General features: G+C 35.4%; 1 protein-coding gene across 1 annotated transcript in view; it reads right to left on the bottom strand.

Annotated features, from left to right (window-relative positions):
- Positions 1-936: 936 nt before the first annotated feature.
- The window catches only part of LOC115985580 (WAT1-related protein At5g07050-like), a 29,246-nt gene continuing 11,525 nt past the window's right edge, over positions 937-18,657 (bottom strand). The window contains exons 4-7 of the mRNA XM_031108517.1: positions 2,128-2,368; positions 1,619-1,777; positions 1,389-1,540; positions 937-1,091 (exon numbers count right to left, since the gene is read on the bottom strand). Of these exons, the coding sequence (XP_030964377.1) occupies positions 962-1,091; positions 1,389-1,540; positions 1,619-1,777; positions 2,128-2,368 (682 nt within the window). The 3' untranslated portion in view covers positions 937-961. The remainder of the gene's footprint in view (positions 1,092-1,388; positions 1,541-1,618; positions 1,778-2,127; positions 2,369-18,657) is intronic.

The following is an 18,657-nucleotide window of genomic DNA, read 5'->3' as shown; positions in this document are numbered from 1 at the left end:
ATTCACCTCTTCCTCACTATTCTTATTTAACCCTAAGTATTCATATTTTATTAACTTGGTATCAAAGCGATCCAACCTAAACGCAACTCTAACAGACTTGATTTAGGTTTTCAATTTTGTTTCATTTTGCTTTATGGTTGATTTACACCAGGTGAAATACTAAATATTTTTTTCTTTAATATCTTTCACTTATCTTCAATCAATTATCATTATTATTTCTTTCTCAAAAAAAAAAAAAAATTATCATTATTATTTTGAAAAATGAGTTAATTTTTTTTTCCATTTAATTTTTTCTAGAATTATTAGAAAAATTAATAAGTATTCATTATAATTATGAATGTCCAATTAATTTGCCTAAGTATATACAACTTATCACAAATGATTTCCTAAAAAAATATATTATCACTAATTAAATGTACTTAGTAAATAAATATAAGAGAAAAATGTAGGTTCATACTGTAATGTTATATGACTAATTAATAACATTCATATTAGTGGTGCTAAAAATTTTAGCTTTTAACAATTCAGAAAGTTATTTTATCTATTTTAACATTAGACCGGGTATATATGGGAAACATACATTTGCCTCCAAAAGTTCAAACTCATTTGGAGTTATCTTGCTCCAACTCAAGATGAGGCAATTGAAGAGATGATCTATTTATAGTTTTAATCACGTAATTTTTTAATGATTCATGTGATTTGTTTAATAATATAAATAAATAGTCTAATAAATTTTTCATGTAATAGGTTAAAACAAAATAGTTTCAAATCAGTTTGGAGCCAAAATTTGTCCCATGGATAATAGATTTATGAAAAAAAATTAGATAAAAACTCCAATACATCTTTTGATGCAACGGTTTGTATGATACTAGCAAGCATTTGGGCAAAAATTTAAAATAAAGTGATTATATTATCCTTAACCGATGAGGTTACAGTTTCAATACAAATTTATCTACCTGTATTACTTCTCTTGTTTGATTTCAATAGCTTGCTCGGACGTGGTTTGCTCTAACAGTTTCTCCACCTTCTCTTTTTCCTTCCCCCAAAGCGTGGCGTACAGACCAATAATTATCAACATAGCTCCGATAACACTGGAATCAAAGTGGAGAGTATAAGAATTGCTAAGGAAAATTCTGGTGACACAACTATTGGCACAACTTTGTGCACAACTCGTCCACGTGGCGAATTGTGGTTGGTGGAGGGGTGACCCACCATCACCCCTCTACCAACCACAACTCGCCACATGGACGAGTTGTGCATAAAGTTGTGCCAATAGTTGTGTCACCAGAACTACTCAATTGCTAATTCTAAATTTATGCCTTTGTCATAATTTTCCCCCCAGAAAATTCATTTTTCACCAAAGCTAACTCAAAAATCAATATACTTACCTTCCAATGTATAAAGCATCTCCTAAAATGAGTAGTCCCATAATGGCTACTATTAATGTGCTCAATGGTCTAAATGCTGTCATGAAAACTGGTCCTTTTAGCCTAATTGCCAATGTTTGAACATATACTGTAATTCCAAAAATCACAACTCCCTGAAAAAAGAAATACTATATAATTAGCTTTTCTCAAATCTAAATAGGAAAATATGGCTGTGGCATTCAAAAATTTACACTATAGATTGGAGCAAAAAGGCTGATGTTCCATGACAATTTCCATGACGAAGTTTTATGATCCAAAATTGCTGTCATGATAGTCGAGAGTATAGCACCTGATAAGCACGTTAATGATGTAAGTGCTATTGGTGCTGGATACATCTTAATTGTAGCTGTCTGCAATAGTCATATATGCGTATTAGTTTATAATTTTATACATCTTTTTCAAAATTTAAATTGAAACAGCATTAGTTTCCAATATGTGTAGTTGTAATTCTAGTTACTATATTACAAGTATACAACATAGTGAACGTAATGCATGATGGCCTCCAATGATCACTCTTATAATGATAAAGTTTTTTAACTGATCAAAGAAGCAATATTGGCTGTTATGTAAGACCAAATGAGACTCATTCTGTTAGCTTTCCTTAAAGCACCCAGATTAGGATAGTTTATGTGTAGCTAGCCTAACCCTTTTTGGCTGTATAGAAAAACCATGTTTTATGTAAATAACAACTAAGAATCACCTGTAAGATGTAGAATGCTGACAATGAAACGTAAGAAGTAACAAGCATGAGGGAGCCCTTTATTGAATCCTTGTCTAAGAATACTTTTGATGGGGTCACAGATTGATGCGAGTGATGAATATGTAAAGAAATCACAGTGATTCCCTTGTATAGGGTCATGAGTGCTGCACCAGAAAATGCAACAACAGTTCCCAATATCTTGACTTGAGAACTACGCTTGGAAATCTCTATCTTCTCCATCCTGAATATGCCAAACAAAACTTATTAAGCTATCCACGAATCAATCACGAATCAATAATCAATGGATAATTTGGAATCGTGTAATGTTACGGATACTACAAAATTACAAATGTGATATGTTTTACTAAAGTTTAAGCAACCCCGCACAAAAGTAATTAAAAGTTTATTCTTATGTACTTGTTAACGTGTATAAAATCAATCATATTCTTTGTAAGGTCAATTTGTAATTTTTTATTATTATTGTAAAACTAATAGCAATAGTTTTAGCAAATAACATTTGGAATCATTTTCATATAATGTCGAATGACATATCACACATACAAAAGATAATTCCAGTGGTCGACAATTTTAGGATATTTTTTTTTTTTTTTAATAATTTGATTGTTGGTGGAGGGGCAATGGCGCAACCACTAAAGGTACAAGGGGGTCATGGTTGATATAGAACGAAAATTTGGAAGGGCTAGATCTTGTTCTAGCTTAAGGAAATCCTTGTCCATAAGGAGGCCCTTGAATCCATAAGAAAAAATTGGAGTCGACTAGAGAGGAGAAAAAAAAAAAAAAAAAAAGGAGAAAACTCTTTAGAAAATATTATTAATATTCTAAAGTGTAATTTTAGTTGTACATATTACAGTCCTATTTGAAGGTTTTTGAAAACTTATTTTGCAAGTCAAAATATTTCCAAGTTGATCCTAATTTATACAAAACAAAATTTACGTCTCTCCTCATGAATATCCATATATCAAAGAAATCCTATAAATCATGTATCTAATCAAGAAAATCTTCCTTATAAGAACAACCATTAAAATTTTCAACTCTTTCATAAAATGTATAATCCTTATGAATGTCATGAAAGGAATGGTGATTGACAAAGGTTGCTTGTGAGTTACATCTTTGTGATTGTTGTCCTTTTTGTTTAGGCAATTCAAATCTAACGTGAAAGAGCATGTCCCGAATCTTATGGAGTTCTCGAGTCATCTTATTACTATTAGATTGAATTATGGCTCAAAGGGTCTACACCCTTCTATCACCATTAATAGGGTATAAAGAAAAATGATTAGTTTGTATCTAATATTTTTTAATAAACTTTGCACATATTTATTTGTTAATTAAACACATTTTGTTTTATATCTATTGATTTATAAAATACTTTTACATTTTGTTGATACCCATTTTCACAACACATTTTCCACAAGCCTAATTTAACTAAGCCCAACTTCCTTGTGGATCCAGTTCATATATTAAATTATATTTTATTCATTTAAGCATGGCCCAAGCCCGTGCGACTCCTTGGGGGAAATTGAGCAAGTGTAATTTGGAGGATATGGGTCAATTCCTTTCGGACCTTTTGCATGAGCCTAGCTCAAGTGTGCTACCAAGCGAGTTAAGGATGCAAGTAGCACCTCAAGCTCATGAAGGAGGTTTTGTACCTAAAATTTCCACCCTAAAAGATCTTTAATACTCTAGTTGTCTGTGACCTAAAGTTTTTGTCTTAACCCATTTTTGTCTTTAAAACATAGTTGGTTCTTATTGGCCAACTCCAGCTGCTAGTCATCACTTAGGTGAGTATTCCAATAATCTGAAATAGCTGACAAAAGGTAGCCAATTAGAGCAAACTCCTTTATTTCCAAAATTATGTAAAAAGCAATCAACTCATCTCCTAAGTGTAAGGTTGAATTTATTCAATCATGTGTTGCCTTTATTCCGTGCCAAATTTGCTTGTATTTTAGCAATTAGATATCCTGTAATAGGTGGGAATCATGTAAGGGTTATGTGTGAGAGAGTATGAAGAAAACTCAAGATGTGTACAAATCAAAGGAGTCTCGCGACTAACAAGTCACCAAAGTGGCACACATCTGAAGCATGCAGGAAACTGAAGGGTCACGATAATTGGAGCACTACAAGACAAAAATATACAATCTAGCTAGGCAGTTAGCTCGCGACTCAAACTCACGACTCGTTCCAGTCACAAGGCTGAGTCACCAGAATGCCCTATTTGGATGAAAACTAACATTTCACATTCCTCACATAAACTACTATAAATACCCTTATACCCACGAAATGTAGAGAGCTTCTAGAGAGAATTTTGAGAGAGAAACCCTAGAGAAAAACAAGATTAACACATCCACAATTTTCATCATTTGATTCTCTAAATTCCTCTACTCTCACCCTTTCTATTAACATATCCTTAAGAGGTATATTTTGCCAAATCCTTATCTCACCATCCCTGTATCAATGAGGAGGTATTTTGGTGCTTGGGAAGCAGTTCAGAGATGACCAATTTACTTGGTTGATGCAATGGGCTTATTGCGGGATCTGAGAAGCTAATGAAGACAAGGTTAGGCGTAACCCTGTTAGAGCAAGAAGCTTGAAGGGCTTAGATGCATTGGATAGATTAGGCTTGGAGGGTCTTCTACTACTCATGTATCCCAATTGTATTCTTTAATGGATCATTTGACTGCTTGGAGTGCGTTAGAGAGGTTTTTCACCAAGTTCTTCGGTTTCCTCTTCGATAACACGTGCCGATGTTATCTTTGTATTTGCATCTCTCTTTCCTTACTCTTTACCTTTTAATTGCTGTTGTGTTTGTGATTAATTATGGTTTAGAGTGTTTTACCTATTTGGTTATAGCTTATATACATCATTCCGCACATATATTGTTTATGTACAAGCTTGTGTTGGTATTGTTAAATTTGGGGGTCTAAACATTCAGTAGTGTTTTACACACTAATTGAACTTTCAATTGGTATCAGAGCAAGTACACTTTCTATGGTTTCATTACCTAAGTTTGATCCTAGACCCCTTTGCTATGGATGAAACTATGGATAAGGCTATGTTGAACTGTGGTTTAAATGTTCGTGATAATGACTCTATGAGTATGTTTGAAGATTGTCCTAACAATGAACTCCTAGAGTTATTAAAAACAAAGAAACATGCTAGGATGTTTGTTCACATGCTGAAATATTTTGAAAATGAGAACCATATACTACACAATAGTCTATGTGAATCAAATTCCTTGATTAAGAAGTATAATAGAAGGAATAGAATATTGTGTGATAAGGTTGATGATCTTAAAAAGAAAATTCAAACTAACAAGAGAGTGGAAAATGAAGATAATTTTTTGTTTAAAGATCAAGAGTGCTTTTCCCATGCTTGCTTATTTGTGCACACCTCCTTGAAGGTATTTAATTCGTGTTTATGGTATCTTGACAGTGGCTGTTCTTGCCATAGGACAGGAGATAAATCATTATTTAAGTCACTCAAAGAGAGGGTCAGTGACTATGTGACATTTGGCGATGGAAGCCATGCTCAAGTACTTGGCAAAGGGACTATTGAGATATCGAGGCTACCTCTATTGAAGGATGTCTTATACATCAAAGGGTTTAAGGCAAATCTCTTAAGCATCACTCAAATATGTGATGAAGACTTCCTTGTTCAATTCTCAAAGAAGGGGTGTGTAATCATTGATGAAGAAGGGATTCAAGTATTGGAGGGAAATAGGACTACCGACAATTGCTACGGAGTAGTTCCAACATCAACGATTTCCTGTAGAAGTGCTCGTGTTGACATGTTGGAACTTTGGCATCAACGATTTAGGCATGCTAACTTTAAACAAGTGGCTAAAGTGTCTAAACTTGAAGCTGTTGTGGGGCTTCCAAAATTTGGAAAGGTGGAGAAGACTATTTGTGGTGCATGCCAAATAGGGAAGCAAACAAAGTCAAATCATCACAAGGTGAATGTGATTTCTACCTCACGATGTTTAGAGCTTCTTCATGTTGATCTAATGGGGCCCACAAGAACTGAAAGCCTAGGAGGAAAAAGGAACATCATGGTCATTGTTGATGATTTCTCAAGATACACTTGGGTGGAATTTCTTAAAGAAAAATTAGAAGCAAGTGAGAAGATGGAAATTTTGTGCAAAAGACTTCAAAACAAGAAAAGGGTTCCTATTTTCAAGATAAGGAGTGATCATGGCAATGAGTTTGAGAATGCAAGATTTGAGTCTTTTTGTGAGAAAAATGGTATTAAAAAGGAATCTTCAGCCCCTAAAACTCCTCAACAAAATGGGGTAGTTGAGAGGAAGAATTGGGTGATTCAAGAAATGGCAAGAGTTATGCTACTCAACAAGAAAATTCCTCAAAAGTTTTGGAGAGAAGCTGTGAACACTTCTTGTCATATTGGTAATAGAATATTCTTCCAAGTGGGAACAAAGAATCCACCATATGAAATTTGGAATGGAAAGAAGCCTAAAGTGAAGTACTTCCGAGTCTTTAGGAGCAAATGTTACATTCTAAATGATCGGGAGAACCTTGGAAAATTCAATGCCAAAAGTGATGAAGGCATTTTCCTTGGTTATTCTACCACTAGTTGGGCATATATAGTCTTCAACAAGAGAAAAAAGACGGTGATGGAGTCCATCAATGTGGTGATTGATGACACCATAACAAACGTAGAGATTGATGATGATGTAGAAGGACCAAGCTCCAAAGAATCCACAGTTGAGGTTAAAGCACAAGATATTGAAGTGGAAGGACTTACACTGGAAAAGGAAGCAAATCTCATGAACTTTAGAATGGAGACAAGGTCAATTGTCTAGATCATTAAGTCCTCTCACCCCTCCAGAAGTTCATCCTCTTATCTCCCGGAATAATGATGTGCCCACCTCAAAGAAGCCATCTTTAGGTCTCCAGATGAAGGTCTTCATCTAAGAAAGGGAAACACACTTCTTGCCAATCATGTAACGTACCATTGCTACCTTGCCTAATTTGAGCCGAAAAATGTAGAAGAAGCACTTCAAGATGAAAATTGGGTGGACTCAATGCATGAAGAGCTAAAACAATTTGTAAGAAATGATATATGGGAACTTGTTCCTAGGCCTAAAAATTTTCATGTCATTGGCACCAAATGGATTTTCAAAAACAAGACTGATGAAGATGGCGAGATTATACGAAATAAGTCTCGGTTGGTGGCTCAAGGATACACTTAAGTGGAAGGAGTAGATTTTGATGAATCCTTTGCTCCCATAGCAAGCCTTGAGTCTATCCGCATTCTTCTGTCAATTGCATGCACTATGAACTTCAAACTCTACCAAATGGATGTGAAATGTGCATTTCTCAATGGATGCCTAAATGAAGAAGTGTTTGTCGAACAACCAAATGGTTTCCAAGATCCTCACTTCCCGGATCATGTGTTGAGATTGAAGAAGGCTCTTGATGGTTTGAAACAAGCTCCTAGATCTTGGTATGACTGGCTTACACATTACCTCTTGGACAGAGGATTCAAAAGAGGATATGCCGATCGGACTCTATTTGCCAAGACTGATGAGGACTACCTTCTTGGGGCTCAAGTATATGTTGATGACATTGTATTTGGAGCTACCATTGATGCTCAAGCTATAGAGTTCTCCAAAGAGATGAAAAAGAATTCGAGATGAGTAAGGTGAAGGAACTTACATTTTTCTTGGGACTTCAAGTCAAGTAAAAGAAGGAGGGTATATTCATTTCACAAGAAAAATATGCTAAAAATCTTGTCAAGAAGTTTGAATTAGATTCCAAAAAGCATGCCTCCACTCCCATGACCACAAAGCTTAATCTTGATCCTTCTGGGGTAGAAGTGAGTCCAAATTTGTATAGGAGCATCATTGGGAGTTTACTCTATCTTACGGTAAGTAGACCAAATATTGCTTTTAGCATGGGAGTTTGTGCTCGATATCAAGCCGCTCCGAAGGAATCCCACTTGACTGCTGTGAAGTGAATCATACGATATGTTAATGGCACTTTGGATTATGGCTTGTGGTACTTAAAGGATTCCAATGCATGCCTTGCGAGGTATTCAGATGCAAATTGGGCTGGAAGTGTGGATGACTGGAAGAGTACCTCAGGCGGTTGTTTCTATCTTGGCAACAACCTTATCTCTTGGAGAGCAAGAAACAAAATTCAGTGTCTCTCTTTAAGGCGGAAGCAGAGTACATAGCTGCTGGGAGCTGCTACACACAACTTCTCTGGATGAAGAAGATGCTTCATGACTACGGGATTCCTTAAGATACAATATGTGTGTTCTGTGACAACACCAGTGCTATAAACCTCTTTAAGAATCTGGTTTAGCATTCAAATTCAAAGCACATAGAGATATGTTATCACTTCATCCGGGATCTGGTGGAAGATAAAGTCGTGTGTCGTGAATTCATACATATGGACAACCAAAAGGTAGACATCTTCACCAAACCTCTCGATGGTCCATGGTTTGAATCACTCCGTAAGACCATCAGCATTGATACAATTCCCCGAATCTCATATGTGATATGTGCTTTACTTATCTATCTTGATTTGATCTCACTTGTGTATAGCACACACCACTTTATTGGTCACATGTATAGCATATTTTGACAAATTTTTGTTTGTTTTTAAAAGCTTTGAATGTTTTCTTTTTTATCAATCATTACTTTCTTTTGTGTGAAAAATCTAAAAACACATAAAAAGTAGAAAATCCAAAAAGTTTTATCAGCATTATTGTGTTTTGTCACATGCATGTTTTGCCTTGTACCTTCGTACAAATGGTTTTGTGCATTTATAAGCATAGCTTGTTCTCTATGCACTCATATCATTGTGGGAAAAATCTTGACATCTATGTGACTGTTGTAAATAGATCTTCAAACTTGTCGTGAATGATTAGTCAATGGTTTTGTTGATCTTGAGACTTGCATAGACTTGTACTTATATATCTTCCCACTCTTTTATTTTTTTACCTAAAGAGCTCAACAAATGTAAATCTCAAAATGAAAAGAGATAATGAGTTGCAAAAGTTGTCGCACATACTAGTATTTGACTAGGAAAAAGGGAAAATGACTTTTATGAAAATGTATGGTGCCCAAAAGCCAAAGGCTTACTAATCAAATTGAAAAATAAAAAATTTCAAGCATCAATCTCAAAATGAGATGTATTGTTCCAAAATAATCAAATGTTATGGAATGTATAAAGCCAAATGAAAAGCTTCACAATTATGTATTCAAGTTTTGTGGGAGGTCATATATGCATACTTCTATAATTGAGATTGTTCACTCTTTCTCGTGCTAATTGTGTATATCTTGGTTGAATTGATTATTGAAGCTTCACATTAGACTAAGAACTATCTCATCTTTGATACCCACACACATCACACGTGTTTATTCACTTGTGTGATTGTACTTATTTAAATGTGTTGCACTTACTCAAACATATATTGATCAAACACAAAAATATTTTTTAGTATTTTAATTGTTTTTGGAAAGTGTTTTTGTTTTGAAAATTTTCAAACTTTTCAAAAATTGTGCAACTCTGTTTTGGCGACTCACTCTCGCGGGTCAATCTAGTTGCGAGACCCCAGTCTCAAGCTTATTCAGAAGCTCTCGCGACTCTCTAGCGAGTCAAACCCCCAGTCACAAAAAAGACTTAGAAAAATTTCAAATTTTCTAGGTTTTTAGCATTTTCATGACTCACTTTGGCGACTGGTTCGCAAGTGGAAGCTCCAGTCACGAGTTTACTCAGAATGCTTCACGACTCCCTTCACGACTTAATCACCAGTGGACCTTCCTGTTGCGAAAAACACTTAGACAAATTTTTCAAAAATTTTCATACAAGATTTTGGCGATTTGACTTGGCGACTTGCTCACGACTCAGTCCAGTCACGAAAAACGCTTGTTTTGCACAAATAAGGTTAAATCCAAGACAGTTTTCAAAAATTTTTCAGTTTTCCCTCGCGTCACGTGCTGTTTCATTGTTTTGTCCGCCTCTCCCTCTTCCGAAATCTTTTCACTCACAAAACCTCCATTTTCTTCATCAATCCTTCACCAATCTTTAAGAAAAGGTATGGGTTTTCTCTTTTTCTCAAAGTATTTCATGTTTCTAGCCCTTGATTTCTTGGATTTTGTGTTTTTGTTGAGATTTGAAAATATGACGTTAGAATATGGTTTGTTGATATTTTGTTGAGTTTGATGTATGAGTTTTGTTGGTTTTGGTAGTATAATGCCTTATATATATATATATATTTTTTCATGTATGTTTCTTACTTTTGTGCATTATACCATGTTTGTGTTGTGTTGTGCATATCATGTCCATGATAAAATGTCTTCTAGACATTTTCTTGTGTTTCTGTGGATTCCATGGAATACAATGGCTATAGGGATATTCATGTTTCTTTGATTTTGAAACATCATATGATTATGTGTTTTTACACTTTGCCCTAATTTGCACACGCTTTGCATTTGATGCACACACACACACACTATTTGACATGTTTGAATGCTTAAAGTCATGATTCTATCATGTATTGATGAATTATGTCTATACATGTCAATTTTGGTTGCTTACACTTTAAATTTCTGTTTTTAGTGTTGTATTTCAATGTCCATTGTGCTGGTATTAACTTGTTGCTAATCAAGTTTGCTGCCCTTTGCATTTCATCTTGCTCTTTGATTTGACTAGATACAGCTTGATAATGTCTCCATTCAAGAAATTAGTTGTGAAAAGAAGTAGTAGCAAAGGATAGGAACCAATGATTGACCTTGATAGCTTCACTCCTAAGTCAAAGAAGACTCAATCATTGACAGGATTTTATGATGCTAACAAGTTCAGATCATATGCCACATCTCAAGCCTATGAGAACTACTTCCAGGATGCTCCGATGTTGGTTGAGAGGGTAGTTGAGCAAGCTTTTCTTCTTTATACAAAAATTCTAAAATGGTTTGCATCCAAGGATTGGAACTTCCTTCTAAACAACTTTGAAGAACCATATGAAAATATGGTGAAGGAATTCTATGCAAATGCCATTTCTGAAGGGGTTGAGCTGAAATGTTGGGTTAGAGGACAGAACTTCAGAGTGACACCTTACTATATTGCTAACATTCTGTGCATCAACCAGCCCACATTTCCTAAGCCACCGGTGTATGATGACTTGAATCCGGAGGAAGATTTACTTCGGGAAACTCTTGGAGCTAACCTGGAATTCTCTCCCGATGGGAAATCAATTAGTGTTTACTCACTATCTCCAAAATTAAGGGTGCTTACAACAATCATGTTCCATAACCTCTATCCTCTATCAAGCACCAGATACATGAATCTCAACAGAGCTTTATTCCTTCATGACCTGATTATTGATGAAGAGATTGATATTTGCGATCTTATCTTCCATATTTTGAGTAAAATTGTTGAGAGAATTGACTCAAGGAACTACATTCCTTTCTGCTGCCTCATTTCAAAAAGTTTGAAGCTCAAAGGCATTCATCCATTGGAAGATGAGTATCCCTACCCTAAGCCAAGTCCAATCAACATTCGTACTCTCGATGCTAGCATAGGTCATAACCGAAAGGGAGTCAAGCCAGATAGTCCAACTGCTCATGGTGGTTCACGCTCTAGCTCACACTCCTATGATGAGAAGTTAGACAACATTATGGCATCTGTCCAAGACATAAGCACCAAGATGTTCGGACTTGCATCTCTCATGCACTCTCACCACATCCATTGTAATACGAGGTTCACTTCTCACCAAACTCAATTAGACCAAATCCAAAGAAAGCCAGAAGAAAATGAGGACTAGCTGTTCCATGAAAAAAAGGGGGAGATGGTTCATAATAGGGGTGAAGAACAAGAGAAAGAAAAGGCCTATACTTAATATTTGCTTTATATTATCTTATATCATGGTTTATGTTGTGTATTTAAACTATGCTTTAGATTTGTACCTTTGCTTTGTAGCTTATTAGTACTTTTAGTTAATGTTATGCATTTTCTTTAGTACTCCACACTTGTACCCTTGTTGGATCTTGTATCCTTGATGCAAATACCTTTGTGTTTTTGTATCGGTTATGTGTTAGACATGCAAATAACATTTTGCATTGAGCTTATTTGCTTGCATGGCCGGATGTTCATTCCTTGTGTGAATGGTCATTGTGATCACTATTTATAATGATTGTTCATGTTTGGTCAAGCCATGCTTTATTGCTATAGTTGTTACTGCTTGATCACATTGTGCTTGTTCCATATGTATTTCAATATTTCTACTTACAATGATCATCTTGTGTTATTGTTTTCAAGAAAACTTGTCTATTTGGTTCAAGAGCTTCTCAGTTTCTAGGGTTAGGTGTGAGTGAGTTTTGGTAACTATTCCCAACTCACATTTCAAGTCTAGAGTATGTTTTAGGGTTTTGTTACAGAATAGCCAAAGGTGGAGATTGTAAAGTTGAATTTATTCAATCATGTGTTGGATTTATTCCGTGTCAATTTTTCTTGTATTTTAGCAATTAAATACCCTATATTTAGGTGAGAATCATGTAAGGGTTGTATGTGAGAGAGTGTAAAGAAAACTCAAGATGTGTGCAAATCAAAGGAATCTCACGACTGGATCTCGCAATTGACTTGTGACTGGCAAGTCGCTAAAGTGGTATATGTGTGAAGCATGCAAGCAACTAAAGGGTCACAATAGCTGGAGCACTACAGGACAAAAATATACAGTCTAGCCAGGCAGTTAACTCATGACTCAAACTCGCGACTCATTCCAATCGCGAGGCTAAGTCGCCAGAACGCCTTGTTTGGATGAAAACTAACTTTTCACATTCCTCACATACACTACTATAAATTCCCTTATACCCACAAAATGTAGAGAGCTTCTAGAGAGAAACCCTAAAGAAAAACAAGATTGACTCATCCACATTCTTCATCATTTGATTCTCCAAATTCCTCTACTCTCACCCTCTCTATTGACATATCCTTGAAAGGTACATTTTGCCAAATCCTTATCTCATCATACCCGTATCAATAAGGAGGTATTTTGGTGCTTAGGAAGCAGTTCAGAGATGACCAATTTACTTGGTTGATGCAATGGGCTTATTGCGGGATCCGGGAAGCTAAAGAAGATAAGGTTAGGCGTAACCCTGTTGGAGCAAGAAGTTTGGAAGGCTTAGGTGCATTTGGTAGATTAGGCTCAGAGGGTCTTCTGCTATTCATGTATCCCAACTGTATTCTTTAATGGATCATTTGACCGCTTGGAGGGCGGCAGAGAGGTTTTTTGCCGAGTTCTTCAGTTTCCTCTTCGATAACACGTGCTGGTGTTATCTCTGTGTTTGCATCTCTCTTCCCTTACTCTTTACCTTTTAATTGCTATTATGTTTGTGATTAATTATGGTTTAGAGTGTACCTATTTGGTTATAGCTTATATACATCATTCCGCACATATATTGTTTATATATAAGCTTATATTGGTATTATTAAATTTACGGGTCTAAACATTCATTAGTGTTTGACACACTAATTGAACTTTCACTAAGCATAAAGAAAACTACACCAAATCATGGAAATAGCACTTAGGAGGACCAAAGCTGCTCTCTCTGTCCAAAAACTAGTCATTAGCAACACCCTAAATTCAATATAAAACTCTCTCTTCAACTCAAAAATAGACCAACTACGATTTGCCCCATAGATTTGAAACTTTGGAACAAAAGCTCATTCAACCAGTTAACGCCCTCACAATTCTAAAGCTTAGGGGTGAAAATATGGGTACAAGGGAACCTTCTCTCTTTTACTCACAGCCTCTGTCAATTTCCTCTTCTTGTTGACTATGGGTAGTTTTGAACTTGTTGTATTTTTATGCCATTTTCAGCATTTTTGTTATTGGTGTTTTGATTTCTCTCTTGTTAAAACACCATTAGCCTTTATTTTCTATACATTATGCATTTTGGACTTGATTCTCCACAAATAAACATTTCTAAAGAACCTAAAGGGAGATTTGAGCTAATCCTGCATTTTTGCCCCTTCTTGCAAAACGTCCCCAACACATTTTAAACTATGTTTATAATTGTTTTTATATTACTATATATAAAATAATATGTAGTATGTAGAAAGGAAAAAAAAATCAATAAGTATATTTTAAATTAAGCCCCTCAAAGATAAATTTTTGGCTCTACCAAAGGATAAGTCCCATCACCCCACTACAATTCTAAAAGGGGCAACATCTTTGTTAGAGGACTACCAAAGGCTTGGTTCCTAGTGTTGATGGCCACTATGTTGGCTCTTTTGATTAACTCCCAGACTAATTCCTAGGACCATATTTTCTTCATAGTATTAATATACTTCTCTCTTCAGTAAAAAAAAAGAAATAGGAGAAAGTGTTAGTTGGGCTATTGGGACTTTTTGTGGATAGAGAATTATGTTAGCAAAGCAAGCTTAGAGACTACTAGAAAATACCTAGTCACTTTTCCACATACTATATGTTAGGACATATGTGAGACTTGTTAGAAACATATGTTATGTAAATTGGCTAATCCTTTGACAAAATGCACTTTACTTGTAATTGGGTAGATCTAGGATGGGTTTAGTACTTCAAGGAATAAGAGTTCAAGTTTAGTATTAAAGCCTTGCAAATTTGTCCAAGAAACAAGTGAAGAAGTGTTATTCATAAAAACTCGACATTTAGCTTGACAGATCATATCTATCGAGGTTTAATGTTAATGCTCAACAGCAGCTCGACAAAAGTTGTATCTATCGAGAATTACAAAATTTAGATTTCCAAATCTAAATTCATGCATATCCAAGTGTATTTGTGTAGGGTATCTTTTCTCACAACCCTAGACATATATAAAAATTATTTTAAGAGCCGTCAAAGGTGATGCAAGGGATGCAACTTAATGCAAAGTCATTGTGCACGCAAATTGTGACAGGAGAAAGAATTTGTCCTAATTCATCATATTCTTTCTAGAAGCTACTGCGTCTTTGCGCCAAGAGTTTTGTAACTAAGGAGCTTCTTGATCTTCATTGTCGGATAAACTGAAAAACTTTGCAGCCAACATCTTCCTCAAGTTGGTGTGTTAGTCATGTACTGGGATCTGTACATCATTAGTTAGTCACATACTAGGATTCGTGCATTGAAATGAGAGATTGCCGCTACATCACAAGTCCAATTAGGTATTGGAGTAAAGGTTCAACTGTAGGTTGGTATTAGGTATTAGGTATTAGGATTCCTTTTACTTGTAACCACTTGTTTTGATAATAGTGGATTCTCAGGAGTGGTAACCTTAAATTCACCCGATGGGGTTTTGCCTCGGTGATTTTTCCCATTCGTAAACAAATCACCTGTGTCAAATTTATTTTCCGCTGCATTTAACTTAGTTGGTGATTTGTTTGTGCTACCACACTTATTGCATGAAATTGAATCTAATTAATTTCACTTGGCTAATTAATTGATTAATTTCTTAAAGCGGTCAATACATTTTTGGCCTATCAAATGGTATCAGAGTGGACACACTCTGATTAGGATTAATCTTTATTATGTGATCCATTGACCTCTATTTGTCATGAATAGAGGACAATCACTTATTATACCTCCTTTGTTTGATGGTACTAAATATACATACTGGAAAGTACGCATGAGAGTTTTCTTGCGGTCTTTAGATGAAAAGGTGTGGCAAGCTGTGGAGATTGGCTAGACTAAGCCAAAGGAAGCGCCAGCTGATTAGGATGATGCCAAGATCAAAGCGATAAACTTCAATAGCATAACATTGAATGCTCTATTCAGTGCGGTCATCAATGAGAAGTTCAAGAAGATATCCTCTACTGAAACTACTAAGGAAGCATGGACTATCCTCTAGACAACCTATGAATGGACTAAGGCTGTCAAGTATTCAAAGCTTCAAAGGTTCACTACTTGCTTTGAGGAGACAAAAATTGAGAAGGATGAGTCTTTTGATGAGTTCTATGCCAAGCTGAAGGACATAGTCAACTCAGTCTTTAATCTTGGAGAAACCATTCTCGAACCCAAGGTTGTAAGAAAGGTGCTAAGGTCTCTGCCTGAGAGATTTCATGCCAAGATTACTGTCATTGAAGAATCAAAGGATATTGACTCTATTCCTTTGACGAAGTTGGTTGGCAACTTACAAAACTATGAATTAGGTTTGACTAGAATCGGGAAAGGAAAAAAAATGAAAAAAAAAAAAAAAAAAAAAAAAAAAAAAAAAAAAGAGCATGGCATTGAAGGCCAAAAGCAATGAGACCGATGAGCCTTTCAATGATGAAGATTCCAAGATGAAATCCTACATCGCTAGGCAATTCAAGAAGTTCATGAAGAATGCCAATGCGAAAGGATTTGATAAGGACTGTAAGCAATCCAATTCTTCTCATTTCAAGAGCCAAAACAAAGGAAAGAAGGATGCTAAGGATGGCGGTCAGTACACTATTCCCTCCGGACCAAAGTGCATCGGATGTCAAGGTTTTTGATGAAAATGCAAAATGTCATATTTTTCTCCCTTAATGTTTAGTCTTTTATACTTATTTGGTGCCTAAATGTACTCATTATTCTTATATTTTGATTTAGGATGCAAATAGAGGCATTAAGTGCAAAACGAAGCTAATTGGGCGATTCTAGACAATTTCAATATCGCTTCGTAATTTAGGCATAACCCTCTCACACGAGCTCTGATTGAGATGATTCAAGATGCTATAGAACACCAAGAAAAAGCTCTACAACTTTCATGTTTTAAGTTTTGAGATATACTCGCCACATCAAGGTCGAAATCAAGATTCAAATTTGCTACACCTGCACTATTGATGTTCTGGAACATTCCTTAGCCTGCATTCTAATACGCGGATCTAATGCGGTTTATTTTCGGAAGTTTCCAAATCTAGTGCATCAAATTTCCAACTGAAAACACCACTTTCCTAGTTATATTAGGACTCTATTTTTTTTCTTTTTTCTTTAATTAGTCATATTTGGATGTTGTTATTTTAGGATAATATTTAGAATATTTTTAGGAGATCTAGTAGGCTTGGAAAATGGGGAATATGTGTAAAAGGGAGAGGAAAAATCAGACTTGACACAGACATCTCTCTCCCCTCTTCTCTAACTTCTCCTTCGAGTTTTCATCATGGCCCTACGTGGCTAAACTTTTATACTTGGTCGAAGGAAATGGAAGCCTTGGAATCAATAAAAATGTGAGATCTAATTTGTTTTTACTATTCAATTTTATGCTTTGATATCAGATGTTCTTCTATACCCATATTCATGATTGTCTCGTTTAATTACTAGGAAGCCTGCTAGTTTATTATTCGTTGCAATCTACTACTAGGTTAGATATCAAATCTGTAATTGTTTGATCTCTTTAATTTGTGAAGCAACCAAGATTTAATGATATTCTACGTCAAAAATTATTAGATCTTAGGAAGAATGCTCGACTAAATTAAATACTACCGCTTGTGCTTGTGTTGTTTTGTTTCATCAATCTCTCTAATTCTTAAGGCTTCTACTAGATTAAACCTTTAGCACTTGTCTTGGGTTGTTTAGCTGCTAGGGTTAATTAGATCACTTGTTTTCTAATTAACTGTGACTAACGAAAGATAGAAAAATAGTTCAAATGGTGAATATTCAAAGTGTGAATTGATATATACTTGCATCAATGATCAGTTGTAAAATTCTAATGGTGGATGTTAACTTAGACCAAGGTTTGTTTTTTTGATTGATTTCGATATTTTAATTTGAATTGTTCCTTAGTTGTTTTTCTTAAAATTGTTTTTGTTATTCTCAAACCCCCCCCCCCATCCTTGTTCATGTAGCATAAAACTAGGCTAGATACTCTTTGTGGGAACGATCCCTACTCACATCGCTACATATATTTTTAGGAGTATAGGTTTTATTTTTGGTTGCCTGCAACAGCACACCAAATTTTGGCACCATTTCTAGGGAGTGATTCAAGTTGATTTTTGCGCTTCTTGTGATCCTTATTTCATTCTTGAAATTTTCAACCAAAAAAAAAAAAATCACTTTGATTGTTTGTGTTTCAGTGTAGAAATTTTTTTTTTTTTCATTACTCTAGATTTTTCCTGATTTGTTTTTCATGGTTCGAGTTTCCTTGATTGTTTATGACTGTAACTTGATCTTCTAATCAAGGTGTGCAGTACGATCTAGAAATAGAGAGAACTTTGCGTAGGTTAAGGAAGAAAGTTTGGAGAAATCCTGAAGAGCATGATCTAGCTCTTGGTTCCTTGTTTGCTAGCAATTCTGATTTAGAAGAGGTGGAAGTCATGGCTGGAATTGCCGCCCCTGATTTGAATCAACAATCATTATGCATAACGTTCCCTACTTTAGATACTACCACTACTTTTGAATTAAAATCTGGACTAATACATCTCTTGCCCACTTTTCATGGCCTTGCAGGTGAAGATTCTCACAAGCATCTAAAGGAGCTTCATGTGGTGTGCACAAGTACGAAACCCACAGGGGTGACTAAAGATCAAATTAAATTAAAAGTCTTTCCATTTTCTTTGAAGGATTCAGCTAAGG

This window comes from Quercus lobata, chromosome 4, assembly GCF_001633185.2.
Source record: "Quercus lobata isolate SW786 chromosome 4, ValleyOak3.0 Primary Assembly, whole genome shotgun sequence".
In the NCBI taxonomy this organism is placed as follows: Eukaryota; Viridiplantae; Streptophyta; class Magnoliopsida; order Fagales; family Fagaceae; genus Quercus; species Quercus lobata.
Note: the sequence above shows the minus strand (reverse complement) of the source record. Positions and strands in the feature narration are given on the sequence as shown.